Source organism: Paroedura picta, chromosome 7 (genome assembly GCF_049243985.1).
Source record: "Paroedura picta isolate Pp20150507F chromosome 7, Ppicta_v3.0, whole genome shotgun sequence".
Taxonomy (NCBI): domain Eukaryota; kingdom Metazoa; phylum Chordata; class Lepidosauria; order Squamata; family Gekkonidae; genus Paroedura; species Paroedura picta.
In genome coordinates this window covers 26469151-26491253 of record NC_135375.1, presented here as the reverse complement: position 1 = coordinate 26491253, position 22103 = coordinate 26469151, and the positions used below count along the sequence as shown (strand labels likewise).

At 44.1% G+C, this 22103-nt stretch overlaps 1 protein-coding gene across 3 annotated transcripts in view; it reads left to right on the top strand.

Moving 5' to 3' along the window:
• PLPP1 (phospholipid phosphatase 1) overlaps positions 1-22103 on the top strand; it is a 100551-nt gene that overhangs the window by 21669 nt on the left and 56779 nt on the right. Inside the window, exon 2 of one of the 3 annotated variants that reach the window (XM_077347128.1) lies at positions 9498-9652. The exons of the other annotated variants lie outside the window; for them this stretch is intronic. Coding sequence (XP_077203243.1) covers positions 9498-9652 — 155 coding nt within the window. The remainder of the gene's footprint in view (positions 1-9497; positions 9653-22103) is intronic. 3 annotated transcript variants of the gene reach the window in all.

Genomic DNA, 22103 nt, shown 5'->3' with positions numbered 1-22103 from the left:
ATCTTGGGTTCAATCGCTATGTCTCCATTAAGCAATTGATTATCTAGATGCCCATTATTTTAAGGGTGACATGTATTTTGTGCATTCTGGTCATGTTTTTGTGTGCATGCACATGAAAGCTTGTACCCAGAATAAAACTTTGTTGGTCTTAAAGGTGCCATTGGATTCAAATTTTGTTCTGTTGCTTCAGGCCAACATGGCTACCCACCTGAATACTACAGTTTTATATATAAAGTTTGAATGTTAAAGCAGTAAAACCAATGTAGACCTGATTGCAAATCTATTTCAGGTTTCCTCCAAATTTAATTTTTTATGACTTCAAGATTGCTGGAAGCTTTTTTCCTCTCTAAGTTGTAGCCCTATATTTGCTATTAGTCTGCAGTGATATTGCCAGTGTTCATAACTGCTTGTTTCAGGACACAGGTGTTCAGATCATGATGTTTGGCTGTTTTACAAATTGAGCATCACTTTCCCCAAGTGTTCTTCTCTAGCTTGGTATGTAAAATGAGGTTTTGTGTACATGCAGTTTAACTGGCTGGTTGCAAAAAGGATGTTGTTTTATAAGTCTGTTTGCAAAAAGTTCTTAATGTCAACTCCTGCCAGACGCAAATGTGCATGCGCGGCAAGTCCGTACATGTGCGTTTGCGCTGGGGCTGCCGCACGTGCACGGAGCCCCGGGCTGCCCTCTCCCCTTATGGCGCAGCAGTGGGCTGTGGCAGCCAGAAGGTTGCCGACCGCTGGAGTAGACCATCTGACCAAACAACCTTTTGTTTGGTGAATATCTCTCAGTTCCTGAATCCTGTTTCTTATCAGTGTGTTATGTAGCTAATGTCTACCATTCAGATTGAAACGCTTCTCTTGTTCCTGGGCTTGTTTGTTTTTGGGGAGTGAGCAGGTGGTTGAATTTTCAATTGTCTGCCATAGCTGGTGATGGGAACTATAATTCCCTATTAATATGAAGAGCTGAAATATGAAGAGCATGAACATGATATCCTTGGCAGAATGCTTTCGACTGCTGAAGTGGTTCTGAAGGAGTTCTCCCATCTTGGTACCTCCAGTTTCCAAGTGCTTCTATTTTATTATTTTCTTTAAAACATGTCATTGCTTGGCTAATAATAACTAAAAACAAAACCTATCAAGATACTAAAGAGGTAGAATTTAGAAGAGCGTTTGGCACTTGAGATGTCCATGGACTGGTGCTGGCAAGGGCTCATGGGAATTGTAGTCCATGGACATCTGGAGAGCCACAGTTTGGTCCCTCCTGTCATAGAGAGTAGGTTTATGGAAAGGACATCTCCTGTAGTAGCTGAAGGATTTTCATTTCAAGCAGGAAAATGTTGTAAATGGTAAGGAGGCTCAGGAATGAAGCAAGTTAAGTTTAAAGCACTTTGTAGTCCAAGACACTCATTCCTCATAGGCATCTGACCTTCCTGCTGTTAAAAAATCTAAAGACATTTCCATATCCACAGGAGTGGCCAAACTATGGCTCTCCAGATGTTCATGGACTACAGTTCCCATGAGCCCCTGCCAGCAGCATGCTAGCTGAGACTCATGGGAATTGTAGTCCAAGGACATTTGGAAAGCGACAATTTGGCCACCCTTGCTCTGTAGGAAGATTATTCTACTGGAGAATTTGAGGGTCCTTCCCCATCTAATGTTTTAATTCTAGTTCCCGGAATGACTGGGAAGCTGGGAAGCAGTCTATAAATACTGTAGTTCTTGGCAGGATCAAATAAAGCCAGAAAGACATGATGAAGTTTCCTCATCTTTCTCAGTATATAAAAGGAAATAGCTACAGATGCACTGGGGATTGGGGCCCCATGAGATGGTTAGAGGGAATTTATATCTTGAAGTCACATTCCATTTCAGTAATCAAAACTGGGCTCCTTATGCTGCCGCCAGCAGCTTTAAAGAGAAATGATACAGCCTTTCAAATCCTGTCTTTAAAAAAAAATGCTGAAAACCCTAAATTAAAATATATGCTTGGAGGGATCTGAGGGTAACTCAGGAAAGAGGTTAGCTCAGTGAAAATGCTGATGAGTGAAAAAAAGACAAATTCAAACTAGGAATGTTTAGGATAGAGATTTAAAACAAAATGGGCAAGAATATAGTTTCCTTGTATGTGTTGGCTGCATTTGTAATACTGCATATTGTTCTGGCTGCCATAACTTGAAAAGGTTAAGAAAATAGTGACCAAAGTATTCTCAAGGGGTTGGAGGACCTTGTGGATGAGGAAAAGCTGAAGAATTTGGGTCTTTGGCATGCAGAGAAAAGATAAGGGACCTGGTATAAGTGTATAAAATTGTTGATAAGGTGGAGAAAGTAGGGTCTTTCTCTGTCTTGCATACTAGATCTTGTGGGCACTCGTCAAACGGTACTAGTACTTTCAGTAAGTGCGCAACTTGTTACATTCCCTGCTACATGGATGACCTTTAGTTCTGTCAGCTTTAAAAGGGGATTAGACAATTACTGGAGAATAGGTCCCCCAGTTAGTCATACTGATGAAATGGGTCATTTTGAATTGGGAGGCAACAACAGCAGAAGACTTTGGTCTTCTTGCCCTGGACGTGGACTCTCCAGGAACAACGGGTTGTGTGAAAAAGGATGATGGACCAAGTGGACCATTGATCTGATCCTCCATAGTTGGTTTATCAGCAGACCCAGCATGGATAAATTGAGCAGTATGAATATATATGAACAGTGGGCACAGTGGAGGAAAAAGACCAGAAGAAAAATCACCTGAAATCCCAACAACATAAGACCCTCTTTCACTTTATGCTTAAAACTCTACAAACTAAGGAATGATTCACATATTACCAAGTCCATGTGGTAGAATGTAGACTATCAGCATGGATGGACCTAGGGCTCCATACTGAGATCTCAGTTCCCAGGCACGCGGGCCCCTTTATTAGGATCAGGATTGCGGTGTTTGAAGTATAGCCCTCAGACTGCTTTCTTAACCTTAAGCTGCCTCTGCGACTTACTTTTTGCCTCAGTGGGGAAACTTGTGTATAGCCATTTACATAGGGCTTCCCAGGGCCCTAATCTGAGTCAGACAGAAACTTGCCTACTTGGCACTTGCGTTGCTGATGTGGAACTCCAGGACACACCTAACCCAAGGTCCTTTTGAATTTGTAACAAGTGAGTCTCCATGGGAGGGAATTTCATCACTGCATGGAAAGATGGACTCCTTATCTCTGAAATGTTGGGTTCATGGAGGAGTGTTTAGTTAATAGACTGGTGTAGTGATTAAGAGCGACGAGATGGGCTTGATTCCCCGCTCCTCCACATGTAGCCAGTTGGTGACCTTGGGCTAGTCCCAGTCCTGATAGTTCTGTTCTCACAGGATGTCTGTTGTGGGGAAAGGAAGGGAAGGTGGTTATAAGCCGCTTTGAGACTCCGTCTGGAAGTGAAAAGCAGGGTATAAAAACCATCCCTTCTTTTACGAATGAATTGTTGATCCTGAAACAGAAGTAGCTAATCAGTGACGTTCTTCGTATTGGTAAAATGTGATTTCTCCCCATGTCCAAGGATGGCCAAACTAGGGCTCTCCAGATGTCCATGGTGGCAGGGGATCATGGTAATTGTAGTCCATGGACATCTGGAGATGTCCTTTTGCTGCCTCTGCATTAGACGGTGGTTATGCTGCCATGCTTCATGCTAGATAAGAAAAAAATAGTACCTGTAGAATTTTGATTTTAAAAATCACATTTTTCTCTTGCTCACTCTCCAGTTATCTCAAGACAGCACACATAATTCTCCTTTCTCTCCCTTTTGTACTCACAGCAGCCCTATGACAGTCTTTGGATCCCCCAGGGCGTTTGATGGAAGAATGGAAATTTTAAACCAGTTTCTCTGATTCTAATCTTACACTATGACCAGATTGGGATTAACATTAATCTAATCTGAAGTGAAAACATAAATTGGAATTTATAAGTATCCCAGAGTACAACCGTTGTTCTGTTTAGACTTGAAAATGTGTGTTGATCTTGTTAGCCATATGCCTTCCCTTTGTTGTTGTGTCATCTTGGCACAGTTTCTCTTTTGAATTGCATTAGAGGATCAACATATCTTCTGTATCTAATTTTATGGACTCCTGTCACGAAACTGTCAGGTCTGGTTAATGGAAAACAGACATCCCATTGCATAGTTCTGTTTCTGCCATCCAAGTGATGTGGGGGAATGGGAGGGGGGAGCTGCCTTTGGGAAAATGTGATAAGTTTGCCTGTGGTGGCATGGCAAGGATTATATAGACTTCATCTAAGAAAACTTTGAATTAGCTGGTAGTTTAAGGGTATTAAGTGGTACTTCAGTGTGTGGCGTGTCAGAGACAACTGGTATAGCGAAGGTTGCATGGAGAGCGACTTCCTTTACCACATCATCTTCTTTGTCTGGATGTGTTTATACTTTGTGTGTGTGATGATTAAGTATCAAATCCAGAGTATTTTACTTTGTTCTGATAAAGACCATTGGCATATTGACAGCCTTATCTGTTACGCATACTAAAGTGAAGTATTTGTGTACAAGTCACCAGCAGTCAGTGGCATGCATGTAGTCTTGGGGCAAATGACAAGAATGTAGTATTCTAGGAATTTAGGGTGCATTCTGATACTCACCTGGGCATGAGGCACATTTAAACAGATCTTACTTTTGGAGACCCCTCTAGGATCAGATTTGAAATTTCATAGAGTGGTTCAATCGAAACAGTGTTTAAATCTTAAGCATTTCAGTTAAACGGCCTTGTGGATCACACTGCTGGTTCCTGTGCTCCCAGGGTGATTATAGTTTGGTTGAGTAGGTCTGAAAAGATTTAAGGGATGTACATGGCCTTTTGAGTTTGGATGATCTATTCTGGAATTGCTATAACCATAAATCAGTGGTTCTCAACCTGGGGGTCGGGACCCCCTTGGGGGTCGAACGACCCTTTCACAGGGGTTGTGGCAAGACGAACAGCTTGGGCGGGTGAGGGGGGTTGCGCTACTGAAGGTGCCCACCAATTTATATACAAATGACAATGGATCTTCATGCCATTGGTCAGTTTCGGTTTAATTTCTGTGAAAGAACACTTGCATAATTTTATGTTTTGGGGTCACCACAACATGAGGAACTGTATTAAAGGGTCGCGGCATTAGGAAGGTCGAGAACCGCTGCCATAAATTGTAGTCAAATCCGTAAAACAAAGTGGAGTGATAGGTACATGTTTGCGCCAAATTATTAAAACTTTTTGGCTTTTTAGATATTCCTAAAGAACCTTGTTAATTGCTTGATGCAAACAGGCTTCAGTGTAAATTAGATTCTAAGACATTCCTTTTGATGCCATCTTCATGTTGCTCTTTTCTTAAAATCCTGGTTTCTTATCTTTATCTGTGTGTTTCATCTAAACTGCTCACATTTTATTATTCCCTGAGTTTTCTTTCTACTTTACAACACTTTGGCATTTACCTCTGTTCTCAGGAATATCTTCCTGTTTATCTTTCCAGTTCTTCTTATACTACAGATTCTCTGGTAATGAGTCTGTGTTTTGATATAAAAGTGCTGGCAATTACTTTATGGAAAATATGTTTATAGTGCCTGAATAAAAATAGTGCAGAAGCCTGGGATACAATAGTTATCACGCTGTGTTTCAGGGAATCCTGCAGTGCCTTCAAAGCTTATCAGGAATTTTCCACTGGAAAGATTTAAAGGTGAATTAGATTCCATTAAAGTCAGCCTGCACACTACTTCCATTCTTTCCCTCCAGTGTGGCACAGGAGGAATGTTGAGCATGCTCTATCATGTTGAGCACATTCTCAGTTCTCACTAAACTGAGGCACAGTATTTCTCTCTAATGTCTTGTGGGAGCTGAGTGTATTTGTTAAAATGTGCATTAGAATTTTCTACAGTGCACCAAGTTCCATGGCCAACATGTTGAGGTTCCTTGGCGCACAAGTCCCTGTACATAGAAACAATTCATTGGAGAGCTTTAAAGACCATTGCTCTAAAGAGTGATTCATTTCCTTTTTTGCTTTGAAGAGCTGAGCAGTCATGTTCATATGCCCATTTGACTCACCAGCCCAAGACTGGCGCTTGTAACACACAGAGTCTTCCAAGGAGCTGATAAACTATCTGTATGGTGTGTGAACAAGGAATCACATTGAGCCAGATAACATAGTTGCGCATGTGAAAAGCCTGTGGAATTCATAGGCCCTTCAATATAACTTTAAGCTAGGAGAACCGCCCCAGCCCCACAGAGCTGCTGTAGAGCCCTCTGCATCTCACTCCGCTGCTGCCGCCTACTCGTGCCCAGTACCCCGCTGCGCAGAGACCTTCTCCTGGCAAGCAGCTGCTGCGGCTGCGCTGCCTGTTGTCCGCCTCCCACCACCACCCACCTCCGCCCACCACAGTCACCCACCGCCACTGCCGTGGTGACCACCAACCTGGCAACCCCAAGAAAAGTGCCATGTGGTCCCAATTTGGGTCCTGACCCCAAGGTTGAGAACCACTGCTCTAAAGGGTTTTCCTTTTTACCGTGGACAGCCTACATCCGGCCTGTGCTCCAATAGCTGCACTGGTTACGGGTTGAATCCCAGATCCGGTTAAATGTCTTGGTAATTACCTTAAAGGCTATACGCAGTCTGGGCCCAGTATACCTGAGGGATCTCCTCTCTGCCTATGCCCCTCAAAGACCACTATGCTCAGTCAACTCCAATTGGCTGGTGATCCCTGGCCCCAAGGAAACATGTCTGACCTCAAGCAAGGCCAGGTCGTTCTCTGTGTTGCCCCTCACTTGATGGAATGAGCGCCCAGAGGAAATCTAGGTCCTGCCAGTGTTTGCTCAGTTCCACAGGGCCTGCAAAGGGGAACTCTTCCACCCAGCATTTGGTTGGCGCCAGTGAGCTAACAACATCTATTGGGCCCTCCAAAACCCTCTTCTATCAGATATGCCCACTGGACACATTGTGGGGTAATTTTGTGGAACCAATCTGCTGTGGTCAAAAAGTGAAATGGTTTAAATAGTCAATGATTAAATGTTTAGTTTTGTTGATGTGGTTACTGACTTTGGTTTGTTTCTGTCATATTGGATTCGTGTTCTCTGAACCACCGAGCTGCAAGGGAGGGCAGTATAAAAATATAATAAATAAATAAAAATAAGTGTTGGTGGATTATTTTTCTTGTCTTTGAATATATCAGCTAAATTGAGATTAATTCACACATTCACCACTTAATTCAGCACTATTGAGACTTGCATTTAGATTAATCCTCACAGATCTAAATGTGAAAGGCAGCACTTTCATTTTCTCAAAAGTGTTTTTTTCTCTCAGTCTAGCAAGTTTGAAAATTTACTTACAAAGGCTAAGGTGTCAAGAAGACATAGAGCAGGAGTAGCCAAACTGTGGCTCTCTGGATGTCCATGGGCTACAATTCCCAGCATAGAGCTCTGCCAGCATAGAGATGTGTAGAAGTATGGTTAGAGGGAAGCACATTCCCAGTGACTTGATGGCACTGAATACACAGAGCAGGGCAGCACCTGCATATGGATGGATTTTGTAGTGGTTATTGGCAACAGGATTAGCCGGTCCCCACAGTAAAGTCCATTTGCAAATTATTGCCATTGTACAATAACCAACAATATGTAGATGTCATCTAGGTAAGGTTTCTCCTGTGCCTTACCACTGCAACAGTACAGAAAGCTACATTTTATGGAACATTTCTCTCTGATAGTCTGAACTCTAAATGGGCAGTGAGGACCAAACACCCTGGTGGTAGGTAGGACCAGTTTCCCAGACTAAGATGAGCAATCTGCCATGGAGGGAAAAGACATAAGGCAAGCACAGGATTTGGAAAGTGGTCTGGGTTGCAATGTGCAGAGCTGCTTTTAAGGTGGTGTTGGGGGCCTGGGCAAAGAATAAAGTGGTACGCCCCACTGCATATGCTTGCTTCAAGAAAATGCTATATATCCTACCCCCCCCCCCCCCCCGGCTTATTCACTGCCCTCTAAGGTCTGGCTGCATTCTCTTCTCCCTGCCTTCAAAACTTTCAGTAGAGATTAGGAAGGGCTCGAACTGCGTGGAAGAAATCTGACAAAGGGTGGAACTCATCTTGGGACAAACTCCCTTTTATACTCCGTTGCAGGAGCTGCTGGTCCTGAGCGTCTGAGCAAGCCAAGCTCAATCTTAGCAGCACAGGAATAGAGTCACTTCTGCTGCCATAGAGTCAGAGCTGACCAAGCAGAAGGAGGAAAGTGGGGACATTATTATAGGTCTCTCAGTGCAGGGGTAGTCAACCTGTGGTCCTCCAGATGTTTGTGGACTACAATTCCCACGAGCCTCTGCGAGCAAACGCTGGCAGGGGCTTGTGGGAATTGTAGTCCATGGACATCTGGAGGGCCACAGGTTGACTGGAAAGCAGTGGTGCTAACACCAGTTGTTGTCTTGTTTTCTACTGTAGCAGTGGCCACTCTACCTTCTGACAGTCAGATGCTGTCACTGCAGAGAAACAGGAGGAAACTGAGAAGGTATCCAGTCACCTTGAAGGCGAACTGATGTTCCCATTGTTCATAATCTGAGGAAGAGTGCTTGCACTGGAAAGCTCACGCCTTGAATAAACCTTTGATGGTCTTAAAGGACTGGACTTTGATTTTATTGTGAGACCTTTGTAACTGTAGGCCTCTTACGCCTCTTGTTGAGTCAGACTTATAGGTCTGGAAATATCCAGAAGATGAATTTACATCTTCCACCTCAAAGACCCGATCTTGTCTGTTTTAAACTTGCCCTACATAATTCGGACTACATCCTGTCAGAATAGCTTTATGGACAAGAAAATATAAAGTCGGTAGAACAGCTTAAAGTAAATGGGGCTAATTGATCCATCCAGCTCAGCATTCTCTGCTCTCAGTGGCTAATCAATAGTCAAATTTGTGGTTAAGAATCTTAATTGCTGGGAAGGAAACAAATCTAATTAGCTTAGGCTCCCACATTTGAATGTCGGGCCTAACTGGGACTTCTTGAAGGCTCCAGTCTGGGGGAGGAGTGGAGGGAAGAGCATGCATCATTTTAAAACCCATCACTGTCAAATTGAGGCTTGGCATCTGAATGCAGTCCATGTTTCAAAGCAGGGGTAGTCAAACTGCGGCCCTCCAGATGTCCATGGACTACAATTCCCACGAGCCCCTGCCAGCGAATGACGGCAGGGGCTCGTGGGAATTGTAGTCCATGGACATCTGGAGGGCCGCAGTTTGACTACCCCTGTTTCAAAGCCTTGCCAGCATCTAAATAATTCAGTCAGATGTTGGGAGCATCATTTGCTATCTGGGAACTCTGCAGTAAAACCTTCCTAATTTCTGCTGTTTGTGGACAGGATTGGCAACAGGTACCTCTGTGATCCCCATGTGCATTGCATGATATTTAACACCCAGCCCTGACTTGGAGAAACCCTTTCAGTTTTGCATGCTGCGCAGCAGTTTTCTCCTTTCTTGGTAAAATATGTATGTAACCGTATTTTTTCCCTTCCCCCAACAGCTGGCTTACCTCTTGCTGTTCTAAACTTGGCAAAAATAAAGCCTTATCAGAGAGGCTTTTTCTGTCGTGATGACAGCATCAAGTATCCGTTCCATGACAGTACCATCACATCCACTGTCCTCTACACAGTGGGGTTCACCTTGCCCATTTGTTCTGTAAGTAGCTTAATGCAAGAAACAACCTCTGTGTAAAATATATATTAAATAATGGGGTCACCTGTCTAAAATAGCTAGTTTGTATCCATGAGTTTATTGAAATTTCCACATTGTAAAATGAAACGACTTCGTTTTACAAAATCTGCAGGTTAGCATGCTCAAGCAATTGATGAAATGGGAAAATTAGGTTGCATTTGTATAAAGTTTCAGAACATGGCTTTGTTTTTATTCCAAGTTAGTAGAAGGTACTGTTAAAATATAAGTGGGAGGAGAAATAAAATTGATGCGGGTAGGGATCAATAATGGGGAAGGGCAGTCTCATTTTACCCCTTTGCTGTCTTTTCTCCACTTTCCTGCGCCCTTCTCTTCTGCCTTCTCTTTTTCCTTCACTGCCCTCACATGGCTGATTTTGCTCCCTTCTTTCTCATACTTCCAGTTGCAATTTTCATTCCCTTCTCCTTCACAGTGGCTCTATTAGATGCTGATCTAGTCTGACTGCCCCCTGTGGTGATGGAGTTGCTAGGCAATTCTCTAATGCTGTGTTATTGTGAGATTTTAGAATCAGAATCATAGAACCATAGAGTTGGGACATGCAGGCCATCTAGTTCAACCCCCTGCTCAACGCAGGATCAGACCAAAGCATCCTAAAGCATTCAAGAAAAGAAAATTTTGTACAATCTTAAAATGCATTTTCTATTACGAAACATTTTTTAAAAAGTTTTTTCCCTTCAAACACTGGGATTCTCCTGGGCCTGCAGAAATATCTCCCCTGTCTGTACCTAGCCCTTTTGTGCAGAGTTTTTGATCCTCATGCCAGAGACGAGGTTCAGCATTAGAAATAAGACACGAGTATGGCAGTGTGGTTCATTATAATGGGAGAATGTTCCTCTTTTCTTTTGGAAGTTAAACCTATTGATTACGACAGCCTTTCTCAGAGCACATCAAAAATTCTCCTGAACTTGCACCGTGGTGAGTCCATGATCAAAAATGTGAAATGGCTGGATGTCAGTAACACATAACTGAACAAATTGTGGCTTGGATAATTTGATCATACTGGGTATTAGCTGGCTTATTTAAACTTTTTCCCCCAGTTAAGTTTGTTTCTAAGATGCCACAATGCCTTTTAACTCATCATTAACAGCTGGCTATTCTTCTTCCTTCAATATTAATTGCCTATTTCAGGTCTGATGCAGTCTTATTTGAATCAGAGTTGATTGGTTAAGCTGATTGGTCTCAGAGTTGTAAACTTTGAATTAGTTTTTAAGACCCTTTTCCTGTACTATCATTATCATTATTTGGATTTATTACTACTCAAAGTACTACTCAAACAAAAGAATTTAAATAGGCACTCATTGTTTAAATATAAAGTCATGGATTTCAGTGGAGATTAGTACCTTTTTATCTGAAATTGGTGAGAATGAAGTCTGTCTTTAAAGTGGTTTGCTTTCACAAAATGGTGTATCTGCAGTTTGGTGGTAAACTGCTCCTAGATAGGTCTGTGTGTCAGGGGTTGAATACTTCAGCACTTTTCCGTATTCAAATTCATGGTAGATATCAGGGAGATGATTTTTTGCCTAACCCCCCACCCTTTTGGCTTGGGTTGTATGTGTGTGGAAAACTTCTTTGAAGACATATTCGACCATGTGACCTAACCACTTGCAGTCCAACCCAGTTAAAATTTGTTTGAATTTTAACCAGCGTGGTGTACTGGTTAATAGTGGGGGCTTCTAAGCTGGCGAGCTGGTTTGATTTCCTGCTCCTCCACATGCAGCCAGCTGGGTGACCTTGGGCTTGCCACAGCACTGATAAAGATGTTCTGACCGAGCAGTGATATCAGGGCTCTCTCAGCCTCACCCACCCCACAGGGTGTCTGTTGTGGGGAGAGGAAAGAGAAGGCAGATGTAATCTGCTTTGAGACTCCTGGTAGAGAAAAGCAGCATATAAAAATCAGCTCTTCTTCTAGAATGAAGCCTTATCCTCCAGCTCATGATACGTTATCTTAGGTGGTCTAGGATGCTAAATTATCTTAGGTGGTCTAGGAGTCATCACCCATAGGATTAAGTTGTCATTTGGTGTGCTGCTTGCAAAAATAAAGTCATGAAGAATCAGTTTACAAGAGATTTTTCCTGTAATTTTCAGAGGTTCATTTGATACTGTTAGATCTCTTATTGTTTTGCCTATGTGGGATACATAAATATGTTTATTTATACCTCACTTTTATGCTCAATGAGAAATAAAATGACATGCAAACATGGTTCTGCCCTTTTCTTTTTTATGCTTATAATAACCTCCCTGAGAGCAGATTAGACTGATGAGTGATTGGCCCAAGGTTATTCAGTGAGCTTCTATGGCAGACAATGCAAAACTGGGTGTAGCAAGTTCTACTGTTTATCGGTTCATCACAGTAATAATTGTTTTCTTTACAGTATTTTTTGTGGGCTGCCATGAAGTTTAATGCTTGCTTTATTTGTCAGATATTGTGACAAACGGGTGCCTTTGAAAGATGTTATGGGATACAGACATTTGAATAAATCTAGACCTTTTTCTGAGCATCATGATCTTCAGAGGAGGCCTTGTTCTGGGTACAGTCCAAAGTTTGGCCAAGAGACAGGGTAGGGGCCTATTTTTGTGGAAGTCCTTGCCCAGTGATGCTTGGCTGGATAACTTCTTCCTCATTGTTGGAGTGATAACGAAGACATCTCTTTAGCTCTGAGTATCGTGTAGCTTCCCACCTATTTGTGTCAGACTTGAATGTTTTACTGTAGTAAGGGGGATTGTTTTGTGTTTTATGCCATTTTAGTTGTGTTGATTTTATAAGGAAGTTCCTTTTTGGGTAGGGAGGTGTTCAGAAACAGGAGAAGTAAATAAACAACGGATGGTTGTTTGCGGGAAATAATGGGCACATGGAATTCCTTAGCCAGATTTCATTTTTGAACTTAATTGGTTATAGTTCTTCCTTCCTTGCCAAACAGTCCCACTCACGTTACGACCAAGAAAATACACAGGGTTTGATACGACGACAAGTAAAGCTTTGTCTTAATTGGTGCATTATGGCAGCCAATTAAAACTACTGTTTATATGTAGGAACAGCTACTGGGTGAGTGAATGTCAGTGGGCTACAACAGTACTGTCATGTAAAGTTGGGAAAATGCATTCAGTGCTGAGATGAGTAAGTAGGCTTTTCTTTGCACCAAAAGACATACGGAATTAAAGTATCATTTGAACAGCCGGTTGTATATTAATGTAAATATAAGATATGCAACTTGGTCTTATCACATTTGTTTGAACACGCTCTACCTAATTCTGTGGTGCTACTTCACAAGTAGAGCGGTTTCTCAATGGAACAGGCTTCCTCGGGAGGTGGTGGGTTCTCCATCTTTGGAGATTCTTAAACAAAGGCCGGACAGCCATCTGACAGAGAGGCTGACTTTGTGAAGGTTCAGGGAGCTGGCAGGTTACAGTGGATGAGCGATAGGTTTGTGAGTGTCCTGCACAGTGCAGGGAGTTGTACTATATGTCTGAGGAGGTCCCTTCCAACTCTATTATTCCATGATTCTAAATGTGCCGGGAACTGCAAGAATTATTAGGGAATGCTTGATCTGAAAAGGTAGCATGTAGATAATATATACATCTAATCTTTTTTTCTTGATTACAACCAGTTATCCTGATATACTGGGCAGCATTTGTAGAGAAGGTCCTTGTGGGATCTTGCAATGCAGTGAAATTCTCTAGCACAGTACTTTTGTGACCTTGTTGTTAAAATAAAACTATGGCTTATCTGTAAACCGCTCCATTGGAGCGGTAAAAATAAAGCAGTAGGGGGTAAGTGGGCGGAGAAAGGGGTGGGATGAGTCTGGGATAAAAACTTGAAGGGGCCAAGGGGCCAATCGGGAGCCATGCAGTGAGTGGCTCCCGATTGGTCCCTTGGCCTGTCCCGGATTTGGGGGGAGGGGGGCAGCCGTGGGAGGTTTCAGCGTGGGGCTCGGAGCAGGCCCGCTGCGGACCTGCTCCAAGCCCCACGCTGAAGCCGGGGACTCGGGGGGGGGGGTGGTGGAGACGGCTGGGCATGGAATGCCGGGGGGGACCTCCCGCACTCACCCACTGCCCGTTAGCGCCTGCTGCATTTTGCCTACAGCGGGCTTAAATTCTAATATTGAAATACTTTTTTTGCATTTGAAAGAAGTCGAATGCCTTCCGTTCCATTATAGTAAACCGCTCCTTGCAGTCATATTTCATTTTCAGTCCGCATTGCCCAAAGTCAATAGTGTTCATATGTTTGCTCTTTACTTCACACACAACATTAGAGTGTGAATACTCCAGATCTTGGTAAGAGCAAACATGAATGTTTACTCTTAAGACGCACATACAAGCCTAACACTTAATGCCCACCTAATTATGTCAGCTACGAAAATGTTTAGGTAGAGAAGAGTCATTTGCTTTTTGGCCTCCTAGGAAGGAAGCAATGGATGCAAAGCACGTGTCACCACCATGGTTACACATACAGTGCTGCTTTGTCATGAGTAAAGTTGGACAATAGAAAACTTGATTGGCAAGGGCATAAATAAGTTATATAGCAGATTGCTGTTTCAGGCAGTTTGTGACATGGATGAAAAAAGACCAGTAGCGGGAGTGGTGGAATCTTCTTTGTTTATATAAAAAGTGAGCGCTTTTTAGGACTTTAAAGCAGCTCACTTCTTGAAAACAGGCTATGAGAGGTTTATATTGACTGTATATACGTGCTCAGAAATGGTGAAAGGAAAAATAGTATAGTCTCCTGGGCTGACTGCTTACCAGGAAAAAAATTCTTTCCAAGGATACACGTATCACTTAAAAAACAACACGTGTGTTAGGATTTTTTGGGAGGGTTAAAAAAAGGGGGGATGACCCAATGTCCTGGATAGGACTAGAAAACAACAGCGGCAAACTAAAAAGCTAAAATTAGACTTTGTTTTAATCCAGGAATTAGCCCTCCGCTGACGAAGCCGGTCGTGGTGACCTGCCTTTTTATTCTGCCAGCTTTGGTGTATCCATGGCCAGGATATGCTCAATGGGGAACATTAAGGAAAGGGCTTAATGATGGTTCTGTCAGTATACTTTGAAGCTCCAGTACATGATTAGTGTGCATTGCATATGGAACCATGCTCAAAGGGAAGGGAATGGATCAGTCAGTTCCCTGGGACTGCCCTTCTGTTCACTCTTGTACGATATAAAACGAACCATTTGGCCATTATTCGTTAAGGGTTTGAGCAGCTGAAAGCATCTGTTTAAAGTTCATGAGCACAAAGTATTGGATTGCATGCTGTGAGCCAGCGTCACTGCTGGTCGGTTTAAGTACAGCAGAGCACGTATCTTCCTCCTGCATGCACTAACTTTTGTAGTCTGAAGTGTACATTGTGAGGAGTAAATAAATAAATGTTAACATTGGTCCTGTATCTGCATCTGAAAGAATAACCCTAGCTGTTTAATTTTCGGTCATGTTTACCCCTTGGTGCGTTCTATGAGCAGCAAATTTTTAAAATAAATTTCTGCTTGCATGCTGCTTTTCGTACGAGTTCTAACCATTTGTTTTTCACCATGTTGACCATTCTGTATTATCAGTCTGAGCCCGCTGTGAAGTCTGCTTTCAGGAACAGCACAATCAAGATGCATTTCTGTCCTAGGACTTGTTTTGCGTTGTGAACTTTTATCGTTGTATATAAAGCTTTTTCGAAAAAGCGAACGTGCATTGCACAGAACTCCGTTGCACAGCGCCTTTTCCTGAGGAATCTGGGCAATGAATTTGAAACCTGTTTCGGGGCTGTGCCAGGGTGTAAACATTACGGCAAGTGGAACTGGGAGCTGGTTTCATGGGAGCAGAAGCAGGTTTCGTGGGAGTGGTAAAAGCAGGATTCATATAGAACACTGGCCTCTCTTCTGTCTGACTTGGTGGCATGCCCATACTCTAAAAATATTTTTACTACTTGTGTTTTCTGTCCCTGCTATTCCATTCTCCTAACAAAATGGGGCTGCAGCAGCCACTAGGTAAAGCAATAGCTTGGAAGAAGCAGGTTCCAGATTCCTACATAGGATTATACTTTTCTGAGTGCATTGAAGTCATCTCTGTTTAGGATGGCACTTCTCATGAGCTGTATCCTTAATGAATTCTCCTGTAGCATCTGTCTTGGATTGTCTCTTTCATTTCACTTTCTCTCTTCTCTCTGCTTCCCCAACTCATGTACACTGGGAATTAAACTGGTAAATTAATTTACAGAATTAAGGTAGATAAGATAAATTTACTGCTACAGTCATTTGTACCAGATTGCACATAGTAAAAAACACAAACCCATATAATAATAATAATAAGTATAATCATCATCATAAGTATAATAATAAAACACAATAAAGTTAAATCAAATTAAAACTGTCTTGCTAAAAAACTATGTATTTAAATGGCAGTGGCACAAAACTTGGCAACTTGTATTGTTACCCGACTGCTGTCCTGTAGTTGTGAATTTCCTGCATTCTGCAGGGGACTTGATGACCCTGAAGATCGATCGTTCAATCTGTCTATCGATCTCAACACTCCCACACAGTAGCTCATGACGGGTAGCATCTGTCCTCACAATAAAATCCCATTAAAAAAGTCTAAGACTCCATTAAAACCATCCTAGAGGGCAGACTCCTAAAAAATGCCTTGGAAGGAAAAACACAGGGTAGCTAGATGGAATGAATGGCTCAACCAAATATCTGGCCTCAACCAAATGTCTGGTTGAAGAGCCCCATCTTGCAAGCACTGTAGAACTGAGCCAGCTTCGTCAGGGCCCTCAGCTCTCCCGGGAGCTCATTCTACCAAGTTGGGGCCAGGATGAAAAAGGCCCAGCCCTGGTCGAGGCCAGGCAAACCTCTTGTGGGCCTGGGACCTCCCACAGATTCGCACCCACAGAATGAAGTGCCCTGCAGGGGGCATAAGGACACAGGCTGACCTGCAGATATGTGGGGCCCAGGCCGCAAATGGCCTTAAAGGTTAACACCAGATCCTTGAACCTGATCCAGGCTACAACTGGTGATCAATGCAGCTGCCTCAGCACAGGCTGGATATGGGTCCTCCAGGCTGTTCCTGTGAGGACCCTAGCAGCTGCATTCTGCCCCAGCTGCAGTTTCCTGGTCAAGAACAAGGGTTGGCCCGCATAACGTGAGTTACACAACTCCCCTTTGGAGGTGACTGTTGCATGGATGACTGGAGTTGGAGATCCCTTCCTACTCTGTGATTCTTTGGTTCATCACTTAATAACCTCATTATCTGATCCGTAGCCAAGCATCCTGGGAACCTTTCAATGGTACAGAATTAAGTATACTTAATATATTATTCTTTTAGCGGTGTGTCTGAACACATACTCATACCCCCCAAAAATGTGAAGAGTGAATGCAATAAATAGGTGCTTGCAAACGTATATATTTACACACGTATATAAATACACACACACACACACATTGTTGCCAGCCATCCAGTTGTGTCCGACTCTTTTGCTGTCCTTGGAAACCACAGAAACCTCCAACACCGGAGTTCAAATGAATGAATATATTCAGAGATCCTGGACTGGCTGTAATTCCAGATTAAGCAACAAGTCTGAAAAGCCTGAAAAACTTAAAAGTAATTGGTTGGTGCGGGAAAAGTAATTGGTGCAGGGGAGCGGGAAATAAAACTTGAAAAGTTTCTTAGATAACCAGTGTGGCTGGAAGAATAGCATGGTGCAACTTTTAATACTTAGGTTTGGATGTGGAACTTTTGGTTTCAGCCTCCTACGCACCTTTTACCTTCAGGCAGCTAGCTCACTGTCTCTCAGCGTAGCCCACGTCATAGGGCTGTTTATGAAGCTAAAACCCTAGGCGGAACCTCTGCTTCTACGAAGGGAAGGATGCAAATACGTTAAATAACATCACTGGTTTTTCCTGTCAAAACATATCTTTACTAGATTTAGAGCCCATTTTATTTCTAAATAAAATGGGTGCTAGATGGCAGTGGCCTCCCCCACCGCGGACTGGCGCAGGCTTCCCCCTACGGCTGGATGGCATGGTGTGGGTGAGGAGGCTGGGGGCGGCATCCGTGGGGCGGCAGAAAGGGAGCGTGGGAGGTCTTACCGCGGCTGCTGGCGGATCCAGGGTAATCGGCGCAGCGTTCGGCAGCGGCGGCGGCTCCTGAGGGTCGGCGAGGCGCAGGCCCGGCGTTTAGCGGGCGTTGGTGAGGCGTGCCTGTGGGGGGGGGGGTCGAAGGCGGCAGGAAGCGTGGAGGCGGCGTGGGTGTCGGCGCGGCGCTTCGGGAGGTAGCGGCGCCATTTGCAATCGCCGTCTTCTCTCTGGGCGGGGGCCGCAAAATGGCGGCACTCCCGAAGATTTTTAAAGGGGAGTCCCTGCCAGCGGCGCGCAGGCCGGCTGGCGGGGGCTCCCTGCCCGGCGGTCTGTCGCAGCGAGAGGCGCTTTCCCGCTGGCAGGGACTCCCTCGGGCGGCGGCTTGATGGGCGGCGGCTTGACGGGCAACGGCTTGACGCGCGGCTTGACGGGCGGCTTGACCTGCGGCGGTTTGATGTGCGGCTTGACGGGCAGGGAGCCCCCGGCAGCCGCGCTCCGCGCGACTGCCGGGGGCTCCCTCGTGGGGCGGCCTGACGCGGCGAGAGGCGCTTTGCGCCTCTCACCGCGTCAGGCCGCCGGGCAGAGAGCCCCTGGCAGTCGCGCTTCGCGCAACTGACAGGGGCTCCCTCGGGCGGCGGACTGACGCGGCGAGAGGCGCTTCGCGCCTCTCACCGCAGGCCGGGAGCAACTGCGAGCCGCGCACAGCGCGGCTCGCAGTTGCTGCGCCTGGGAATCGGAGGGACCAATCGGCAGGCGCTTTGCGCCTGCCGATTGGTCCCTCCGATTGTCTGTCATGAGGAAGGGTCCAATCCGGACCCTTCCTCATCCCGGACACAGCCCGCCCCAGGAGGGCTTACTGTTTTATTTAGTCCGTGGCGCCCGTGGCGCCACGGGCGGTGTACAGATTAAGGAATGGAAACTTATGCAAACAGACATTAGCCTGCGGATGCAACAAAACATTGATGTTTGAATGGGAAATTAGTTTTAAAGAGGCTGGGAAATAAGGCCGCAAAACTGGGTTAAATAGTCTAGTAGTCCCAGGGAATTAGGGGCCTTCAGTCTTTGTTGCATGCCTGGTCATTTCTGAATTAACTAATTTACTTTGATCCGACGTACATTCTCCCCACCTTTAGGGCACTCAGTTCTAAGAACTTCCCCCGTATGTTAAGGCTTTGCCAAGCACAGATTCAGAATCTGACATCCTGATAATCTAACTTAAAAAAATAAAAACAAGTTAAAAATGGGTTTGAAATCTGCAAGCAAATCGGGTGCCAATTTGAGTGGTAGTAAGGAGGCACAACAGAATTCCTGGTGCTCACATGGTGAGACTGTACATTGCGTAACATCTTGTTTCTACCTATGACTACAGGAAGCGGAGTAATTGTTGAGCCGTCTACGCTTGAGCCCCACGCTATGCTTTAAAAAAGCACTGGAAAATAAGGGTTGCAATTATAGTCCAGAAAATCATGCAATTACATCTACACATATAGTAACACCCAAAGGTCCTTGCAACGCCACCTCTCTCTTGCATCGCAAGCTGCTTTAGAGGATGCAAAGGAGTTTGCAGTGTGGAAGGGCTGTAGGTGTTGTGCATTGTTTTTGTCAGGAATGTTTCAGGGCAAAAATAGGCAATATTGAGTGATCCAGGCCTTGTTTGCCACATATTCTTTCTGCCCCATCTTTATACGTGAAATTTAAGGCTACCAATACTGTGATGTGCTTTAGCTGTGTGTTGTTCAGCCCACATAAATCACATTTTTGGCTGTTGCATTCAAGGCTTTGTACATCCATGGAAAAGTCTTGTCATGCATGAGGAAGAGTGAGAAAGGGATAGTGGTGGTGGCTTTCACTGTCTCTTCTGTCACAAAGGCTTCCTGAATCATGGCTGTTGGGAATAATTCAATAAGTTTAAATTCTGGGTGGTTCTTTTGTCTTCCATCTTCCAGTCTTGCTGATAGAGACTTGTGTTATTTGGCCTGAGAGAATCTCATAGAATCATAGAGTTGGAAGGGACCTCCAGAGGCATTTAGCCAAAATCCCTGCAATATACAACAGTTTGTGAAGGATTTTATGCCAAGTTTGGATACTTCAGTAGTAATTTAGAAGTAGTGTTCACTCTTTCCTTAAACCGATTAAAATGGCACTGAGTGTGATGTTGAGAAGCAGAAGTATTTTAAGTGCAAGAGAAGTTTAGGCGGAATTGCTGAAATTATGAGATGAAATCCGGTTGAAAGGTGAACAGCAAAAAGGGCAGCGGATTCTTTGATTGACAGGCCCTATAAAGTCATCAAAATACAGGAAGATGCTTAACATTAAAGAAAATTTCCTATTGCCAGGACTTATAAAAGGGACTTGAGATATGGTTATGCTTGGGCCCCTTCTAACCTCTGCCCCATCTCTCGGGCCAATAGGGTGGAGGCCAAGGTAAAGAACCCACCTCCAACACTGATGCTTTGCAACACCAGGTCAATTAACAACAAAGCCTCCACTCTGCAAGCATACTTTGCAGAACATTCAGTGGACCTGGTGTGTGTGACGGAAACCTGGACCAGGTATGGGGAAACTTGCCTTCAAAGAACTAGCCCCTGCTGGGTTCTCCATCCACCATCAGTCATGAACTGCGGGGCGGGGAGGGGAGGGGCGGGGCGGGGTGAGGGGTAGCAATCCCAATCCATGAGGATTTCTCCTCCAGGGCACTCCCTGCACTGTCAGTTCCAGGAACTGAATGTGTTGGCCTCGGGTGGGTGATCTGAGCCATGTTGACCTCTCACGGGTTCATGTTAAAAGTTGAGAGTTGTTGTCACACTGTGTTCTAGCATTTTGTTATAATTTGTTACGTTCAGTTTTGGAGCCACTGTTATGTTACTGTCACTAGGTTTCTATGTATATTCATGACGTTTTATGTAAATCGCCCTGAGCCTTATGGGAAGGTGGTATAGAAATTAAATGAATGAATGAATAGAATCTGGTTTTCCAACAAGATGCTTTTCTGAGAGGTTCTTTTTTGCTTTGTAAAGTTTTTCTCATTTTCAGTCGGTGGACGGTGTTTACAGAAGCCAGTTATGCTTTGTATTTTATTATTCTGCTAGGCTTTTTTTAGATTCAGGTGTGTCGCCATGTTGCTTTGAAGCAGCTGAACAAAGTTGGAGTCCAATGGCACCTTTAAGGCCAACAAAGTTTTATTCAAGGTGTGTGCACACTTCCTCAGATACAGTGCTAGACTTTGTTGTTTGCCTTTTACAGAATACCTGCTCTTTCTTTTGTAAAGAACAAAACAAAAAAAAAAACTTTACATATACCTACCACTTTTGAAATCTATTTCATCCTTCCTTATGACATCAGTAAGAGCCTCTTGTGGCGCAGAGTGGTAAGGCAGCCGTCTGAAAGCTTTGCCCATGAGGCTGGGAGTTCAATCCCAGCAGCCGGCTCAAGGTTGACTCAGCCTTCCATCCTTCCGAGGTCGGTAAAATGAGTACCCAGCTTGCTGGGGGGTAAACGGTAATGACTGGGGAAGGCACTGGCAAACCACCCCGTATTGAGTCTGCCATGAAAACGCTGGAGGGCGTCACCCCAAGGGTCAGACATGACTAGGTGCTTGCACAGGGAATACCTTTACCTTTACTTATGACATCAGAATTCTTTCCAGAAATAGCTTGGAAATTTAGATGTACACAAATGGCTGTGTGAGTTTACCTTCTGATCTCAACTAGATGTAGTAAAAACGGCAGCTAGTTCAAGCTTTGAAATCTGGGTATGGTGTTCAGCAAACATTTGGAAGTTAAAGTCACAATTTTGATGAAGTTGCTTTCACGTAGGACCTGTGCGTTGGAAGCAGGGGAGTCAGGATTAATATTGGATGCTTTACAGAACAAGCAGTGACCAAGTTTTCCCGTGTTCCTCGGCATGGCTTCTTCTCCTTTTCCTTTCCTGCTTTTGTGGTACGTGTCTGATTGTGTGGAATGAAGTCTGATGTCTCAGGGTAGCAGAAGTTGACTTGTATGGAAAGCACAATGTTGGTTTGGTTGAAGATAATAAGTAGATATTATAGAGGACAACCGGAAATGTCATAAATATGCATTTTTTAAGGAAATGATTTGCGCAAATGGAACATTCAGCATAGTTGAGGGAGTGGAAATAAATCCTGAAAAACTCTTCTTGTTTCCTTTGAATCTTTTTCAACTGAAAACCTCTAAGCTTACCCTGAACAGCATTTTTGGGAAAGAAGCGAAAGTGCTCTAATTTTCTGCTTGCGTCCTTTGTGCTCTTGCTTATTGCTCTGGATGGAAAGTGCTGGGGGGGGGGGTGGGGGTGGTAAAGCTTTTTTAACATGCCCTGTGTAACATAA